At 32.8% G+C, this 16449-nt stretch overlaps 2 protein-coding genes across 3 annotated transcripts in view; both read right to left on the reverse strand.

The window, feature by feature from the left end:
- The window catches only part of LOC115449355 (TRPL translocation defect protein 14), a 34656-nt gene extending 22141 nt beyond the window's left edge, over positions 1–12515 (reverse strand). Inside the window, exons 1-4 of one of the 2 annotated variants that reach the window (XM_030177139.2) lie at positions 12256–12515; positions 11962–12029; positions 11426–11463; positions 11016–11053 (exon numbers count right to left, since the gene is read on the reverse strand). In XM_030177139.2, the coding sequence (XP_030032999.2) occupies positions 11016–11053; positions 11426–11463; positions 11962–12029; positions 12256–12319 (208 nt within the window). In that variant the 5' untranslated portion in view covers positions 12320–12515. The remainder of the gene's footprint in view (positions 1–11015; positions 11054–11425; positions 11464–11961; positions 12030–12255) is intronic. The other variant, XM_037439744.1, reaches the window with a different exon arrangement.
- A 420-nt stretch (positions 12516–12935) lies between these two features.
- On the reverse strand, positions 12936–15293 carry LOC115449354 (DNA repair protein RAD51 homolog 4). Its single transcript, XM_030177137.2, has 5 exons — positions 14710–15293; positions 14335–14545; positions 13931–14108; positions 13456–13578; positions 12936–13232 (listed from the first exon to the last, which is right to left on the reverse strand). Exons 1-5 carry the CDS (start codon positions 14970–14972, stop codon positions 13012–13014), a joined length of 996 nt encoding a protein of 331 aa, XP_030032997.2. The 5' UTR covers positions 14973–15293; the 3' UTR covers positions 12936–13011.
- Positions 15294–16449: the final 1156 nt, after the last annotated feature.

The raw sequence follows: 16449 nt of genomic DNA on the forward strand, positions 1-16449 counted from the left end.
TAATAATATAACGGAATGTTTCGATTTGATTGTTTAACATTGATATTTTCGGACGTTTTTGATTGTTCGAGCAATAAAATATCTTAAGTTAGTGGAAGAAAACGCATTTTTAAATTACTTACTGTAAGTACAACAAATTTATACAAACAATAAAGAAATGCTTGACGTGCCTAATGAGACAGCACAAAATAATAACGTAGCAGATGACGTTATGTTAGTACCTGACCATACAAATGTAACTATGGATGAGGATGTAGGCTCGATCGTGTGAATCTTTTATATTCGTAAAAAGGTTTAAAAAAACATAGGTTACTAATTTCGGTTATTTACTACTGAAAAGTCACAATCAACAAAAAAATACAAATCATTCCACTAATGCATCTTGCGGGCGCTTTAACATTTACAAATGATTCGAAACAACTCATGCTCAGTGGCTTATGACGATCAATTAAAATAATGAAAGAAATCAAATACAGTAATTACCTTCGATAATAAAATACTGAGAGACAATGGACAAGCGTCACATAATGATGATGACCAGTCTAACGAGCGATAGAACAATGACCCTAACGAAATTAATAAAACTGGTTTACAATATTATGAAGTAGCGTTTTGAGACGTAAAATTCGATGTATCCTTTAGCGATACCCTAGCTGGTGGTACAGGACTCACCGCTGTCACCCTCGTTGGCCTGAGCCACGGCCGCGGCGGTGCAACGCTTGCATTCCCTTTGGCACATGTCGCCTGTAACACTTATCGGCGTTTCTGATAATCAAAATCAATCTCTGTTCAATATCAACTGTATTCAACAGATCTTAAAACACATCTATCATGATTATAAACATATCGAAACGGGGCTCGATGCAAAAATTAATTTCTTACGTATAATTTATTTTGTAAATTTATCTGATCTTATTTATTTTGTTAAAAATTCCAAGAAAATATTATTTTAAAAGGAAAATGGGTTTATGTTTGTATGTCAACCTAGTAATGGTAGCCAAATTTCGTATTTCCGCAAAGGCGATATAAAAGGACGATGGCCTTGCGCTGATTTATTTTTACAGTTTATGACGTTGAATTTGGACAAGAAAATTGTCTACGTATCATCATTCATCACGCTGCTACCAGTAACTCATTGGGTAGGTTTAACAAAATTGTAATCATATTCAATCCAGGTTATTGAAAACTAAATGAGCGCTGTTTCCACATTTAATTACTTGGAAGTCATTTCTTAATTTTGTACACGACGGTAGATGCCAGCAGCAAATATAATATACCCTGACAGCATGGCAAAAAACGTCTAACCAATTACATTGAATAGAATGTTACAACTTTGAAACAAATAATTATTTTCAAGTCTAAATCGTGAACCAAAAGTAAATTATGTTACAAAATGTTTCTAAACAAACATAGCTATTGTTATATTACTCAACAATGGAAATCGATCTAAATAAGATGAAACGTGCAAACGTCTAAAGGTCGGCAGACCGGCGCGAGGTCACCCTGACCCTAAATTTATGGAACAAATGTTTGTACCGTTACAACCTTTTGTGTCGAACGTGATTATTTTCAACGAGTACGTATCAATGGGACACCAGACACCTTCGATCAAATGTTGATCGAAGCCAGACACCTTGACCTTGGGTTAATGTCGTAAGTTTGACAATAACCCCCATTATAGCATTGATTTTACATTATGGAAATTGTAAGAAAGCCATTAGACGTACAGTACATAATATTACACAGAGCGTAAACAATGTATCTACTTCTAGGACAGGCTACATATTATCTGAACAGAGTTGAGTTTAATCTCTTGAGAGGGGGTGATGGCATATCAGTCACATGAAGTAACACTTATATAATTGTAATCTATGTTACATTTTATTCGATCCATAAAGATCCATCAATTCGTAATGTTTAGAGGCGGAGAGAATCAGTGATATTCTCTATGTCTATGTCTGCATAAATATGATGAGATCAATGATGATTGATGCGACTTTATAGACCGATAATATTGTATTTCTGATGAAAACTTTAAAATACTGAATGACATTGAATTAAAGAACGAAACAGATTTTAGCGTAATGACATACTCAGCAATAAGTAAAGTTCCAACTACAAATCAACCATGAAATTCGCATATAAATTTTTTGGTTCTACACATTCTAATATGTATAACACCTAAATCCATGTATTTATGTGCGTGAGCATCTCTAAAAGCTTGTTCATTGACTTTGAAAAGACGTGGTAATATATTCAAGCACTGAAACCCAACACAAACAATTACACCCACGCAGGTCATTCCGGGATGTTTCAAACCATTGACGTCACAGCGCATACACGTGATTCAACCACTGTATATAATATACATTACTATAGTAGAATGTGATAAAGTCTTTAGTGATAAAGTTGTTCGTAATTGGTGTTGATATAAATAAGTAAACATTAATAAAATTAAACAATGCGCGTGCCAGTTATCTGTTGATAACTACGCGACGAGGACATACGTCACAGAGAAAACTTACTTCATAAAATGTGTACACTCGTAAATACTCGCGATAACTCTTATTGTTCCAACCGTGAGGGATGTTGACCTGAAATATTTGTGGCTTAGTACACGAAAGCCACCAACCTTGAAAATGATTTGACACGTCATCGTAAAAAGGCTAATGGTTTTTACCGAAAAAAAAAAAGAACAAGTTACAAAACTAAGCTGGAAATCGTCTTTAGTAGAGGCCAGATAATACAAGATAGAAGGAGATTGCTTGGAATTGAAAAAACATTATTACAAAGCAAACCCAAAAATAAACCATTCTAAAGAATAAATTGCAATGATTATCCTAAACAGTCCGTAACAGAATCACTTTAATATTTTTTTAAGAGATAAACACAACTAGAACAAATAAATATACCGTTGTACAAATTTACTTCGGCATAGTTAAAAGATGTAATAATATATTTGGTAAAGTCAGTGCTTTATATCCCATATATTTATTGTTTGAGTAAGCTCGCAGAAATTTGAAGCTATTGATAACAGTTTATATAAAACACCGGCATTTATTTAATCTCACAGAATCGAAAGCCTACAGATTAGCCAGAGCCCATGTACGGGAATTACACGTTAGTCAACCAAATGCCGACGGATGGAGGATTAGTCCGTCCAGCCGAATAGTGAATTTTGGTCCAAAACTCCGAGCTTAACGAAAACCATATTATTCAACATCTGCTGAATTTTCTGCTGACGTAGTAACTTGCGGAACCAGTAGTTCTAATTGTACTTTAATGATCATATTCCATTCAAAACGACCTAGGGGAACAATACCGCAAGGACGTATATTGTGATTGATAGCACATAATATTACAGTATTACTTATGATTCTTTAATAACATATTCTATGATATACGGTAGCAACTAATATTACATAAACGATATTAATTACAGTTTTATCTATTGTATCAATGCACAGATGCAGTTAACGATGTGGAAACGTCGCGGTTCATTGGAATCGTGACGGCTTTCTGTGTGGTAATTATAGAGGCATAAATGGGCGTTGTTTCAGGCAACGGTTAGGGAACATCTAAAGGACGTGTGCAAAGCTGTACCTATTGTAAAATTTTAGACATTGGCTATCGGTAATTTTGCGCCTACTTCAGTAATAATGACTGTTTTGCGGACAGGGAATATCAAAATTATGAATGTATCATGACATATTCAAAAGTAAATAAAATAGTGATGACTGATGGCAGACGATAAAACTATCGGCTTTTCTGTGACCTTTATGACCATGTAACAATGTCTTAGAGAGAAGTTTTTTAACCCGTCATGACTTGTCAAACAGCTACGCGTGTGACGGAAAAATAACCTTATTATGTAGTATATAAGGTTATAATCCCGTGACACACGCAAATGTCATGTAGCTGTCTTGGCTCGCCGGCGAGCCACGAGAGACCAAGAGTTAAATACATATTTAAATTTAAAGATAGTGTCGTATTTATGAAAAACTATTTCTATTATAGTGAGTTAAAAACGACTGTAGAATAGGACTTGAAATATATTCTACAGCATTGTAATTAAGAAAGTTCAGACCGAAGATAAACTTTAATACGGAGTTAGCCTCACTATGCTTATGATATTAGCTTTTTTCGAGAAACGATTCCACAACTATTTGAATAACACAACAATTTTCATTAAACAAGTTACATTCACATAAAAAAATACGTTCGTCTGTAATTAAATCCATTGTTTTCATGTTGTCAAACTTGGCAAATGACACGAACATGCATTACTGGCACACTTTCTATATTATATTATGTTGACTTCCACTAAATCTTGTCATATTCGCTAATTAATACAGCTGTTTTGTACAGAGAAACGAGATACGTATTTTAAGAACACTCTCTGTTAAAATAACATTTCTTTATACTTTTCTTTTATTGTACTTATATCTTGCAAGAAATCCTTTTGGGTGATGGAGTAAAAGGAGTTATTTAAAAAACACATATTTAGTAGCGAAACTGTTATATAAATACTTACTTCATCGATTTTCATAATCAGTGAATTATTACCAAAATATTATGAAATGGCATAATGTGTTATCAGTGTTTGATTAATGAATATAGTAATAAATTTATCTGATTTATCAAATTAGAAATCTATACATTTCTTAACTAAAATTACAAAATCCACGTTTGTTATCAAATTACTCTAGGTGTTATTTTTCGCGTAATATGTAACGCAAACTGGCTTTATAAAATGTTCATTAATCAATTTTATATGATGAAGTATCTAATTTCAAATCATTGCAATTAACCAACATTCTAGAACGCACTATAGACAAATTGCACGTACTTATAACTGACAGTACTCTTAGTTATGCAATAAATACTCATCTAATCGAACTGGGTGAAACGAGACTCATAGAAACGTCTAGCGGAGTCCAGAGTGAATCGGTACCGACCGGACCAATACCACCTATTACTTAGCACTCGTAAATTTCTTCATTTAAATATTGATAAGACACTTTATATTCTATTTTACAGTGAATCGTTCTAATGAATAGATATGAATCCATTAGTGTAGTCAGTGGCGGCACTAAACGACGCCAGGCCCCAGGCGAAAGCAAAAAGAAACAGACGCGAGGCCCCGGGCAGAGTAAAAAAACGTTCCCCTGTTTTAACAGTTTCGTCGGTAAGAACGTAATAAAAAGGTCCTGCGAGGCACCGCGCGAGGCCTCTGCAAGCGCGATGCCCCGGGCGGTTGCTCGGTTCGCCTCCCCGAAAGGCCGCCTCTGATTTTAGTCTTATAATGGTCTTGTCCATATTACTTTCTGTGTTACGCACAAATGTGTAAAATTTACGTCGTCGAACTGTGAAATTTACACATCGTTTAGTTCCATTAATATGTCAAATGGCAGATTAAATGTTAATAGATCAATATTGACAAGTCATCCATCAAACCACTATCAGAATGAACTGAACGGAGATTCTGAATGTACCTATGGATGTATTAAGGTTTGTAATTGAATTATTATTTAAATACAATTCCTTTACAAAATTCTAGTGTGAGAAATATACCTTAGCGTAATCTATTGTATTAAATAAAATCAGCAGAGACAATGTAATCTAATCTTGTTTTCAACAAAGTTGTAAACAGTAATAGGGTAATTTCCTATGTGTGATTTTGTACATTATTTTATATGTACATTTGATGCTACATGCATCAAAATTGGTTCAAAAAATAAATCAGTTCGTGTTGAGAACATTGTTGTGAGCCAAAGTGGGTGCGTGGTAAGGTTATTGCATTATCTCTTTCTTATGCACGTAGCGTTATGGCCAGTGACACTCGGGGACGTCATAACTTACTATTCCCATTATTTGACAACCAAGAAATATCAAAGTTTTATAACTCGTAGCCTAGATTTTGAAGAATATTTTTCCGTTACATTTTGGGTGGCAGATTTTTCATAAATGTATTAAAAAAATAATGAACTACCTTCTTGTGTCTAGTTTTATTATAACAATAAAAACATTCCACATATACACTAATAAATTTTGATATACATATCGGACACCTCAAAACGTTATCGTTACAAAATTATCAAATTTAGAATAGCTATAAAACCAGCACCAACAAGAGATAAGAAAATCTTCAGCAAATTCTCCGCCGTACAATGTTTCAGAATGTACCTATCTATTGTTTTATATGCACAGAAGAATCTATACATAGAAGTTAGGATTTTGAAGAAAAAGATTAAACAGCCAATTATCCCTCGCGTATTATATTTTATGAAAAAAGCACCTACTATATATTACCTTATTAAAAAGAACAATAATAAATGCGCATATTTATGTACAGTTTTTACCGACTGACGCCTTATTTTGTTTTGGATTCAGTATACACCAATATCCCTTTATCTATACGAATCAACGGCGATTCATTCTCCTACAGCGACGATGGACTAATTCCATACCTCAACATAGATCATAGTTATGCATACGTAACAATGCGGGCCGTGAACGTGACCGTGAACCAGCTGAAGCGCCCACGTCACACATTAACGCAAACGTGTTGAGAGACGAAGCCCCGATACACCATCATAATTTTATTTTTATAAGGAGATTACTGCTGAGAATGTACCACGAGAAGACGGTGAAACCTCTAATGGATTAAGACGCAGTTGGTGCCCGTAATTGAATTGTCAATATAGCAAATGGAACGCAATTATGAGCTCAGATAGCGGCGTTAACGATTCATGTTATTATGTTACCATTTTATCACTATGTGAACCATGCCTACAAGTAACTGTAGTATAGTTTTATATTCTACCTATATTGCGGCTTTTGATCAATGCAAAGCCATTGATACATGATATTATGTTGTAGGATAAGAAGAAATTCTTTCAGGGTCTGGTTTAGTTATAACCGATCCAAGACTTTATAACCATATAGATATTTATACATACGACAAGATTTTTATCATAGGATTGGAATCAGGTTTATTTGGCAGAACAATATGTCCTTTAATGGTATTCATTATTGTTATTAAGTTACGACACAATAAAATATATAAACGTTTTATTACAAAACGCATTAACATTGGCAAAATGTATCAGCAAACCTATCCGCTATATAATGTTGAAAAGTTGAAATAAATGGATGAGTCACGGCTGAAATTAGTTTGCTAATCTGCACCACAAAATTACTTGCTTAGCTAACTTTAGTTTTCCATAGCGATTTAGTTTTATTGGCCACATTTGCGAGACTATGTTGACAGCAGAATATGCTAATGCATTGGTATTCTATTACAAATAAAAGCATTAAATACAGGGTGATTTGTTACAGTTTGGGGACTCAGCCAACTAACAATTGTTCTAAAATGATTCCGTTTTTACGTTCAGTACAGCTCGGAAATTTTATGAAATAAATAAAACAAAATCCATAATTTTACGGACTGGATGCTTTACTCGTAACTCGACCATATTTATCATTGCGGTTTTGCGAGTCTCAAATACTTCTTCGTCAATACAACATCCAATTTTCCTATGGAATAGCTTTGTAGTAAGTAATACATTGTTCGCCAGACTTATAGCCTTAACTCTGAAGGGACTCGTCATTGTACAGACAATACATTTGCACACCGACATTATTAGAACGGATTTCACCCTAGGGAACAAAGTAACAGCGGCAGGTCGAACCACGCGCCGCTAGGTATCCAACGCGGCGCGAAATGTGTGCAAACTAAAATAAACGCACGTGACCGGTATAAAACCGAAATAAAACCTCAATGTAACATGTTTTAACAAAACACGTTTTATACGATGTTACGCAATATATCGCCCATTTTGCAAATTCTCGATATGACGTAGTCGGACTTCGCACCCATTCGAGATTTGGCAGTGATTGTTATGATACATCTGCTCGACATGTTGACAAACCTCCGCGACAGCGAATTAAAACAATCCATTTGGATTGAACACAAGAATCAAATGTAAAAAAAAACGTGAAACTACCACGACGTCCTTCTTGGCATAAATACTGCAGCCTAAATTAGTTTAAAATTATCCATATTCCACTGTTTAATTAAATTTTCACTGCCACAAAATTTATTCTGAAAATTTCAAATATATTGAAAGCATTCAATTCATTCTCGAACGTGGTTACATCTCGAAAACATTTCGTAACCCGAAGAACGTTGCAAATTATAATCGACGACTATAAAACAGCAATAAAATTATAGTGGCGTCGTAAAGTCTAGCTTGCGACGGCTACATTTGGGCTTTGGAGGATTATCGTCAACCTCACAGCGTATTATTTTGGACGTTAAGTAAGACAACAGTATCAAAGGGGTCATTAGTGAACCTAGAAGCCGCAATAGATTAACTTGGTAGAACAAATTGAACCTTAACCTCAAGATTAAAAGGTTTTAGGATAAATAAATTAGTAAGCGATGGGGCTTTAATTAGTTAGTACTTGTAAACGAAACTGATTTTTGTGCACAACGGAAATATTTTTGTGTGCTAGATTCATATTTATTCAGAGCGATTCTAGGAATGTATAAAATCTATGTATATATTAGTAATTAGGGAGTCATTTCTATAATTTCATAATTGATTAGAGTTGTCTATTTACATTTGTTATTTCTAAACCTCGAAATGTATCGATACTTCAATGTTTTCCTGACTATCATTCCCAACTACGATGAAGCCAAACATTTGATTGGACGAACTTTGACCGCGTGTTAGTTTAACAAATTTTATCCAACTTCTCATTATCACAAAAATACCCAAACATAAACATTGTACTTATCTGTTATTATGTCTAGGCATGATTAACGCGTGTATAACGATGATTAACAGCTCGATCAAACAAGAAAAAATTGAAATCTGACCAAAAAAACCAAACGGCGATGACTCAACGCGCAAAGAAATTATGCAAATGAATAATCTAAACAGTTATTTACATTTTTATTAGTCTGTGCCAGAGTGTCGGTAAAACATTCAGTCAAATTGGGCACATGTGTAATATTACGATTTTTTTAGATACGGAAACATCAATTGCATATTGTATCTCTATCATTCAACATGATTATGATTTCCCATTACCTTTGAAAGTGCAATATCGACGAATAAAAGCGAAATTTATTTACACAACTGTATGAATTACGAAAAGATCGACTGAAAATATGGCAACGATTTCTACCGACTGCCATAATATGGCCATTATAAAACAAGTAATACAGAAAAATCGCAGGACACGTTTATATCCACGTTATTTAACGTGAACAAAGCAACGATCAGCGCTATTATAAGAGGGTAATTGCCATAGTGTTTCGCAACGAAACTATGATCACCAAGTTGGCAGAGGAACGTTGTCGACCTACCTCACGTGTCGCGACGTCATGGACAGTCACGCCTCCAATAAACTTTATAACGACTGCGTTTGACTGCTTTACATAAATCATTTCATTTGAATTTACGATAAAGAAAACGATGGTACAATAATCGCATAAAATTTTAAACAGTCGAGCTCAAAATATAACATGCTCGCTTAAAACAAATTGCATTAGATCACGAACTAACAGAATAAAGTGAATAGTTTGAACAATTTAAATGATTTTGCAAAGAATGAGAATTTGCAAAGCTTGTTCTCTAGATTCAACCACTCGTGCTCCGGTTAATCCGGGTCGAAGGACCAAACGAATAGCCAAGAACAAAGCAATAAAAACAAAAATAAATTAGTAAATAGTCTTATCAATAAATTAATGAATAATAAGTGTGGCCCTTACGAAATGCTAAATGATTATTTGAAATAAGGTCATTGGCATTGGTCGTGCATAAAGCTTGGCTTACATAACAAAAAACGTATCAAAGATCTTGTAAAAGAAATCACTGCTCTAGCAGCAGCAAGGCATTAGAATTTTCTAGAAACCAAACAATGCAAGGAAAAATGCGTGAATTAAGTTTTGGCAAGTGACCACGGCAAACAAATACTGGTGCGTACTGGCTCGTTTTGTTTCCGGCCGGTTGGGTGCTGCCAATTATAATAAAAACTGAAAAGGTTCCCTAAACACCTAAAATAGTTTTCAACATTAACGTTTTGCGGTTAATTGTCCGTAAACATTGCTTAAGTTTGGCCAATGACGTAAATGCTGTTATGATTTTATTATTAAAGGAAAACAATGACTAGGAGATAGGCGCTGCCTAGGTTTTGCGACTCAATTTATGGTTTTTATTGCAATTGCTATTGCTATTATGCAATTTGGTTTTAGTATCTGAAAAATATAGGTGTGGTTTTGTATGGGAAACAGCAAAACATATATTCCGCCGCAAAACGAAACATAAATTGCATAATTTTTTTTTGTCTAACTTAATTTTCCTACTTCCTTTAAATTTAGGTTCTTCAAATTTAATCGTGTGCTAAGTCTCATACCAATGCAAAAGAAAAAAAACTTCGTTAGGTATATGGGATTAATGCAGGCAGAGATGTATCAATAAGATATTTAAAAAAATTCAAACTATCGACACCTCATAAGAATCTCGGAATTCAAACACACAAAGAGCAAACAATGATAATATGGAAGGAAACTGAACGCGTCAATACGCCATTGTCTCGCCATTACCATCAGCTAAACGCTTTGTAATAGCTGTTGTGTTTACAAATTCTGCTGAACACCATCAGTCGAGAATGTCTATTTGCATCCAGAACTTGATAAGCATTTTCTGATACTATGGCAATTTGCTCTACTTACACTTTTAATTGTTAATTGCATTAAGTATGCATAATATGGAGTTTTATCTGACCATGATAATTATGTGATTGTTTAGACTTTTATACAATTGACCATTTAATTTAGATTAATTATGATTGGATAAGTTTTACTTATCCAAAACCATAAACAATGTATATAGGAATATTAGCTTGGTGTTGCATAATGTTGACAATGCAATTAAATAATGTAGGAATGAGACGTTCAAGTAATATACATAATTAGCTAATAAAACAATATATCAACTTACCCTCATCAGGGCTGAGATCTGCAAACTTCACTCCACCACTGTAAAAGAAAAAATAATCAGTTGTAACTAGCTTTGTATGTATATAATGTGTTCCATTAAAAGAATCCCATATTCAAAATTTTAAAGCATCAGAATTCCAAATGTGATGGCACAGTGCATGTTGAGTGACGTCAGATTTTAAATTCCTGTATCACATGAGCACATGATTGTTATACATAGTTTGTTTACACTTATTTATATTGCCCATTCATCAATAAAAATAAATTAAAAACAAAAGTAAGGCATCATAGACATAATTCCTTTGCCCTTTTTTGTACTTCAAAATTATGTTTCACTTTTGTATGTATTAAAAATTTAATATCTGAATCTGGTAACATGCACAGTGTCAATTTGTAGGTAACACATCGTACCTGAGGAGGACGGTAGCCGTTTCCGGCACCCGGAACACCTGGAAATAAACACAATGTGGAACCATATCTTACTGCATCTCCGCAAGGAGACACCATACTCACACCATTCCCTATTTATAATTTATATTTACATTTTTATTTATATATTTCAGTTCCATGGAAGTGTTCATAGGAAATTAAAATAAAAATCAGGTCAGAAGTTCCATTTTCAAAAGAATAAGTACTTTAAATTTTAAAAAAAAATATATTTTTGTAACAATTTTGAGTTTACTGATCTATTGCCAAGTAAGTGATCTAAAGATCTAATTCTTGTTTTTCAAATGTGACCCAAATATAATTTAGGTTTCATAAAAAAATCTGCACAGGGAAAATAAAACTTGGGGACTTAATTTGCCAGGAAATTATTTTCGACATAATAAAACAGACAATTTAAGAATAAATAAATTACACATTACCACATAACGCAGCGCAATACCGTATGGTACATATAATACATTATAAAATATATGCTACAAAATTTAAAAAACGATGCTCACCTTCCATCCCAAATTCTCGAAGAACGTACTCAGCCGTGACTGGCCGGTGGTTTTGCCGCCACAGGGTCCTGAATGGAACAGTGTACAAAATCTGAATTGAAAACGTAATCAATAGCCCCACGTGTTACAATTTCCTCGCCGCACACTATTAAAAATACACTACACATTAATTTCGTAAAAAATTGAAATATTTGGAAATTACCATGGTACCCAACAAATATCTCGCCCTGTAGAAAAACAAACTCTGCATCTACAAGTTTTATTAGTCCTGAAGATTTTCAGAAGCACACTTACCTCCAGTAAGAACCAGCTTGTAAACAATTTTCTGGTGTTGATTCGCCATTTTTTGTAAACGCATTAAATATAAATTAAAAATTAAATTACACTAAGAAGGATACTAATCACATAAATATCATAAAAATGTTAAATTTACAAAAGTGTTAAAAAGAGCCATCACAGTAAAACACGCATCGCCTGTCAGGCGTGCTTTCAAGTGAAAGAATGACTGAACGGATGGGAACGAACCGAGCACAACTGATTGATTTGAATGAATCACCGCTTTTTGAATGAGCCATAGAGAAATCACTCTGTACCATTGACAAATCCTTGACACAGGAAACAATTCTATTTTATTGTATTGAAGCGACATCTATGACGAAAGCGTAAAACGAGGCGATATCCTACTGTACAGTTTGTTAAGAAAGAGAACCTTCGTGGCCGAAAAGTGAACTAACATTCGAATTTTACATAGCAACCCTTCCCCGCCATTGGGTAGATGTTAAACTTATGTATAATGTCGTATAGCCTTGTTATAAACGATCTTGCGTGTTAAATTTAAGGTTTTTTGAATAGAAACATACTAGAATTGAACAAAGGAGGTAATTAAGCACAGTAGCGACCTCAAATCCCACGACGGTGTTCTTTCTGAACAGACTCTAGTAATTTCGTAATATTATTATAAGTACATAACACAATCCATATTCCAATAGATTTTAATAAATTAAAACTGGAACAATATGTAAAATAGAACTTATAATAACTATAACTATTTTAAGTAACACCAAATGCATTTAAATTCAAAAGACACTGTTGGTTTTCATATGAAGCGTTATTAAATTTTGTAACTATAATTTTTAGTTGCGACTCGTCGTTATTTTCTTGAATTCGTTCAATCACTAAAACTAGTGCCGGTATTTCCTGCCAGTATTTTCCCAAGCAACGAATGCGCTTCTCAATATATGAATCTTTGAATGCAGAACTTGTCTCTTCATCTAGAACAACAAATAATATTTATAGAAACATGTTAATTTAAAAATGTAAAAATATAGATAATATAAATGTATGTAAAAAAATTAAGTATTATAATTTATTATGAATCATAGGATCCAAAAAATCTATAGTTAAAAATTACTTTTATCATATCATTTTATCATAAATATCAGTCAAAAAGAAATGTTAACTGTTCTATATAACTGACTATATTAAGTACTATACCTTCCACATCCACAACATCTGGGTCCACCCATCTTGTTTGTATGTTCACACAGAGCAAGGCTACATTCAATGTTCTACATAAACATCTGCCTTTATTCACAAATTCATTTAAATGTGTTAGTCCTGCAATTTTTTTTTTTTTTTATTTATTAAGTCCTTATCTAACTTCACACTGGATTGAAATATTATTTCTCTAGCTTAATAACTTGTACAGCATAGAAAAGTAAGGTTCTATAGGGTGATTGTTTAAAATTCGACACATCTTCAGAGACAAGAGTAATGTTTATCGATCAAAATCTTAATGCCGACAATACATGGTCTATTAACAAATGCACACAATTATATTTAGGTCAACTTTTATCTGAAACAGTTTTCTGTTCCATGATCAGTACAAGAAATTAGTTCCATATTTTACCACAACATGGCAAAGTTTATTATTTCCCTGGTCAGGCTATACAAAGAAAATGCAATTTACCTATTTTATTATCATCACCCAAGTACTGAAACATTAAACATGGCAGAGAGTCAATTATGATTAGAGCCAAATTTTCTATTGCCAATGTTTTATTGTTTAAGTTTTTGAATAATTCTACAAGCTCCTCCATTGTCCATATGTGGATTACCCTTATTCTGTACATTATTAACGCCATGTCCTGAAACAAGGTTTCATAAAATTTGACCACTAAGCCACTAATAGGGGTAAGTAAGGTCTTTCATTAATTTTATTTCATATACTACTTTATATGTACTAAGACAATAAACATGAATATGAAGAAGAGATAATAGTTTATATAATAATTAGAAAAAAGTTTGCCATACATATTTCAAAATAAGTAAATTTTGTAAATGTGCCACAACAAAATTTTATTCAATGTTTACCTTATGTGAATATTTTAATCCTTCTAAAATCTTCTGTATTCTCACTGCAGAAAAGTCTCCTTTAGTATCAAGATATAATACTGTGTTGTCTGTGTTCTTTGCACAGTTGATAGCTATTTGAAAACAAAGTTGTGTCTTCCCAGAGTCTGCTAGACCGCACAATTCAGTAATGGTTCCAGTGGGTATTCCACCTCCAGTTAATGCATCCAACCTAGAAAATTGAATAAAAATTATGAGCACCAATTAAATATACATAAGATTTGAATCTATAATGAATTGTATGTACTGACATTACAAAGTACTTTACTGTTATAAACTTTTACAATTTATTAAATTACTATTTTTTTATTAAATATATAAAAAAAAACTAAGTACCTTTCTATTCCACACGTAACATTTTTTTTATTTGTTAAACTTTTTGCAAGTATAGTAGTTCCGTTAATTAAGGGTGGGCAATACTTTGCGAATATCTCATTTCTCATGTTCACAATTTGTGATAAATTTAAATTTGTTAATGTCGATAACTTCGATACATCCTCTTGTAGAAACTCTGATATAGTGTTTATTCTATTTTGGTTTAAAGTTTTCAACACAGGCTCTGAGAGATCAGTAAATTCTCCAGATTTTAATTTTTGCATTTCAAAACATCGCACAAAACAAAGTAATAAAAACCTTGGTAACGTTTACTGTACTGGTTTACTGTTTGAATCTTGGTATCAGGTAATCAATGTTTAATTAATAAACCAAACTACTACTTATAATTTGACTTGATAAAACTTTTAAAACTTCTACAATTTTTTCATGTATTGAATAGTGTTAGGATAGACTAATTACAATAACAATCGAGTTTAAGTAATCGATTGGTGTTTTGATTACAAAGAGAACACAAATTATAGAAAATTTTCACCAATGATTAGTAGGTATAAAGCGGTGTGTTGGTTATAAAAACATATTAAGGTTATAGCTTAAGGTCCATTTTTCATACATTTTGTTTCACCTTTAAATATAATACGACGAAATTTTAAAGGCCGAAATATCCATGCATATTAATTATTTTTACGTTTTTCTTTCAACTGCGAGAACTAATCACTAACTAGACGTGAATTTAAATTCTTTACTTGTCAATACTTGTTTAGTTACCCAGATTAAAGGTGAAACAAAATGTATGAAAAATGGACCTTAAGCTATAACCTTAATCACTGCTCCTTCAGGAGCAGAAATTCACTGGATGGTAAAATTATATTCTAGAACATTATGAAAACTAATTATAATAGGAAATTACATTTATTTTAATATACTTAAACGTCTAACTTTGTGTTTGTTTGGTTGCTAATCCACAAAATGGCAAAATGATTTTGTCGGGAAGTTCAACAACTGTTAGATGACTTTAAAACTTCTCACTGCCCATTAATACTTAGATTCTGAACAGTGAAGTAAAAACTATTTATTTGTATTATATCTTTATATTCCTAACCACGTTTACATAAAAAAAAGCTTTAAGGCGATACCTCAAGGTCCATTTTCATACATTTTGTTTCGGCTTTAATCTGGGTAACTAAACAAGTATTGGCAAGTAAAGAATTTAAATTCACGTCTAGTTAGTGATTAGTTCTCGCAGTTGAAATAAAAACGTAAAAATAATTAATAATCATGGATATTTCGACCTTTAAAATTTAATATGACGAAATGTTAAAAGCAGAAATATCCATGATTATTAATTATTTTTACGTTTTTCTTTCAACTGCGAGAACTAATCACTAACTAGACGTGAATTTAAATTCTTTACTTGCCAATACTTGTTTAGTTACCCAGATTAAAGCCGAAACAAAATGTATGAAAATGGACCTTGAGGTATCGCCTTAAGAACTTGAGAAAAAGCTTTTATTTCGGAAAAAAAATAATACAATGTATAGTATAGACATAAAAGAATAAATACATAGTACGAATATTAAGTACATCATTGACGCAATCATTGTTCATGTTCGCTCATCTCTATCGTAATATTTTGACGTAGAACTTGAAAGTAGAAATTGATAAAGAATAGAATGGATAGTGCATTATGTAGACTGATTAAATTATTGACAATAATATTGTCAGTTTTTGTTTAGCTGTGCG

Source organism: Manduca sexta, chromosome 17 (assembly GCF_014839805.1).
Source record: "Manduca sexta isolate Smith_Timp_Sample1 chromosome 17, JHU_Msex_v1.0, whole genome shotgun sequence".
Classification (NCBI taxonomy): domain Eukaryota; kingdom Metazoa; phylum Arthropoda; class Insecta; order Lepidoptera; family Sphingidae; genus Manduca; species Manduca sexta.

Coding starts and splice junctions, on each gene's coding strand:
- LOC115449354 (XM_030177137.2), bottom strand. CDS start 14,972: ATGCAAAAATTAAAATCTGGAGAATTTACTGATCTCTCAGAGCCTGTG. Junction 14,546..14,709: donor GTTACGTGTGGAATAGAAAG/GTACTTAGTTTT, acceptor TCAATTTTCTAG/GTTGGATGCATTAACTGGAG. Junction 13,233..13,455: donor AGATGTTGTGGATGTGGAAG/GTATAGTACTTA, acceptor TTGTTGTTCTAG/ATGAAGAGACAAGTTCTGCA.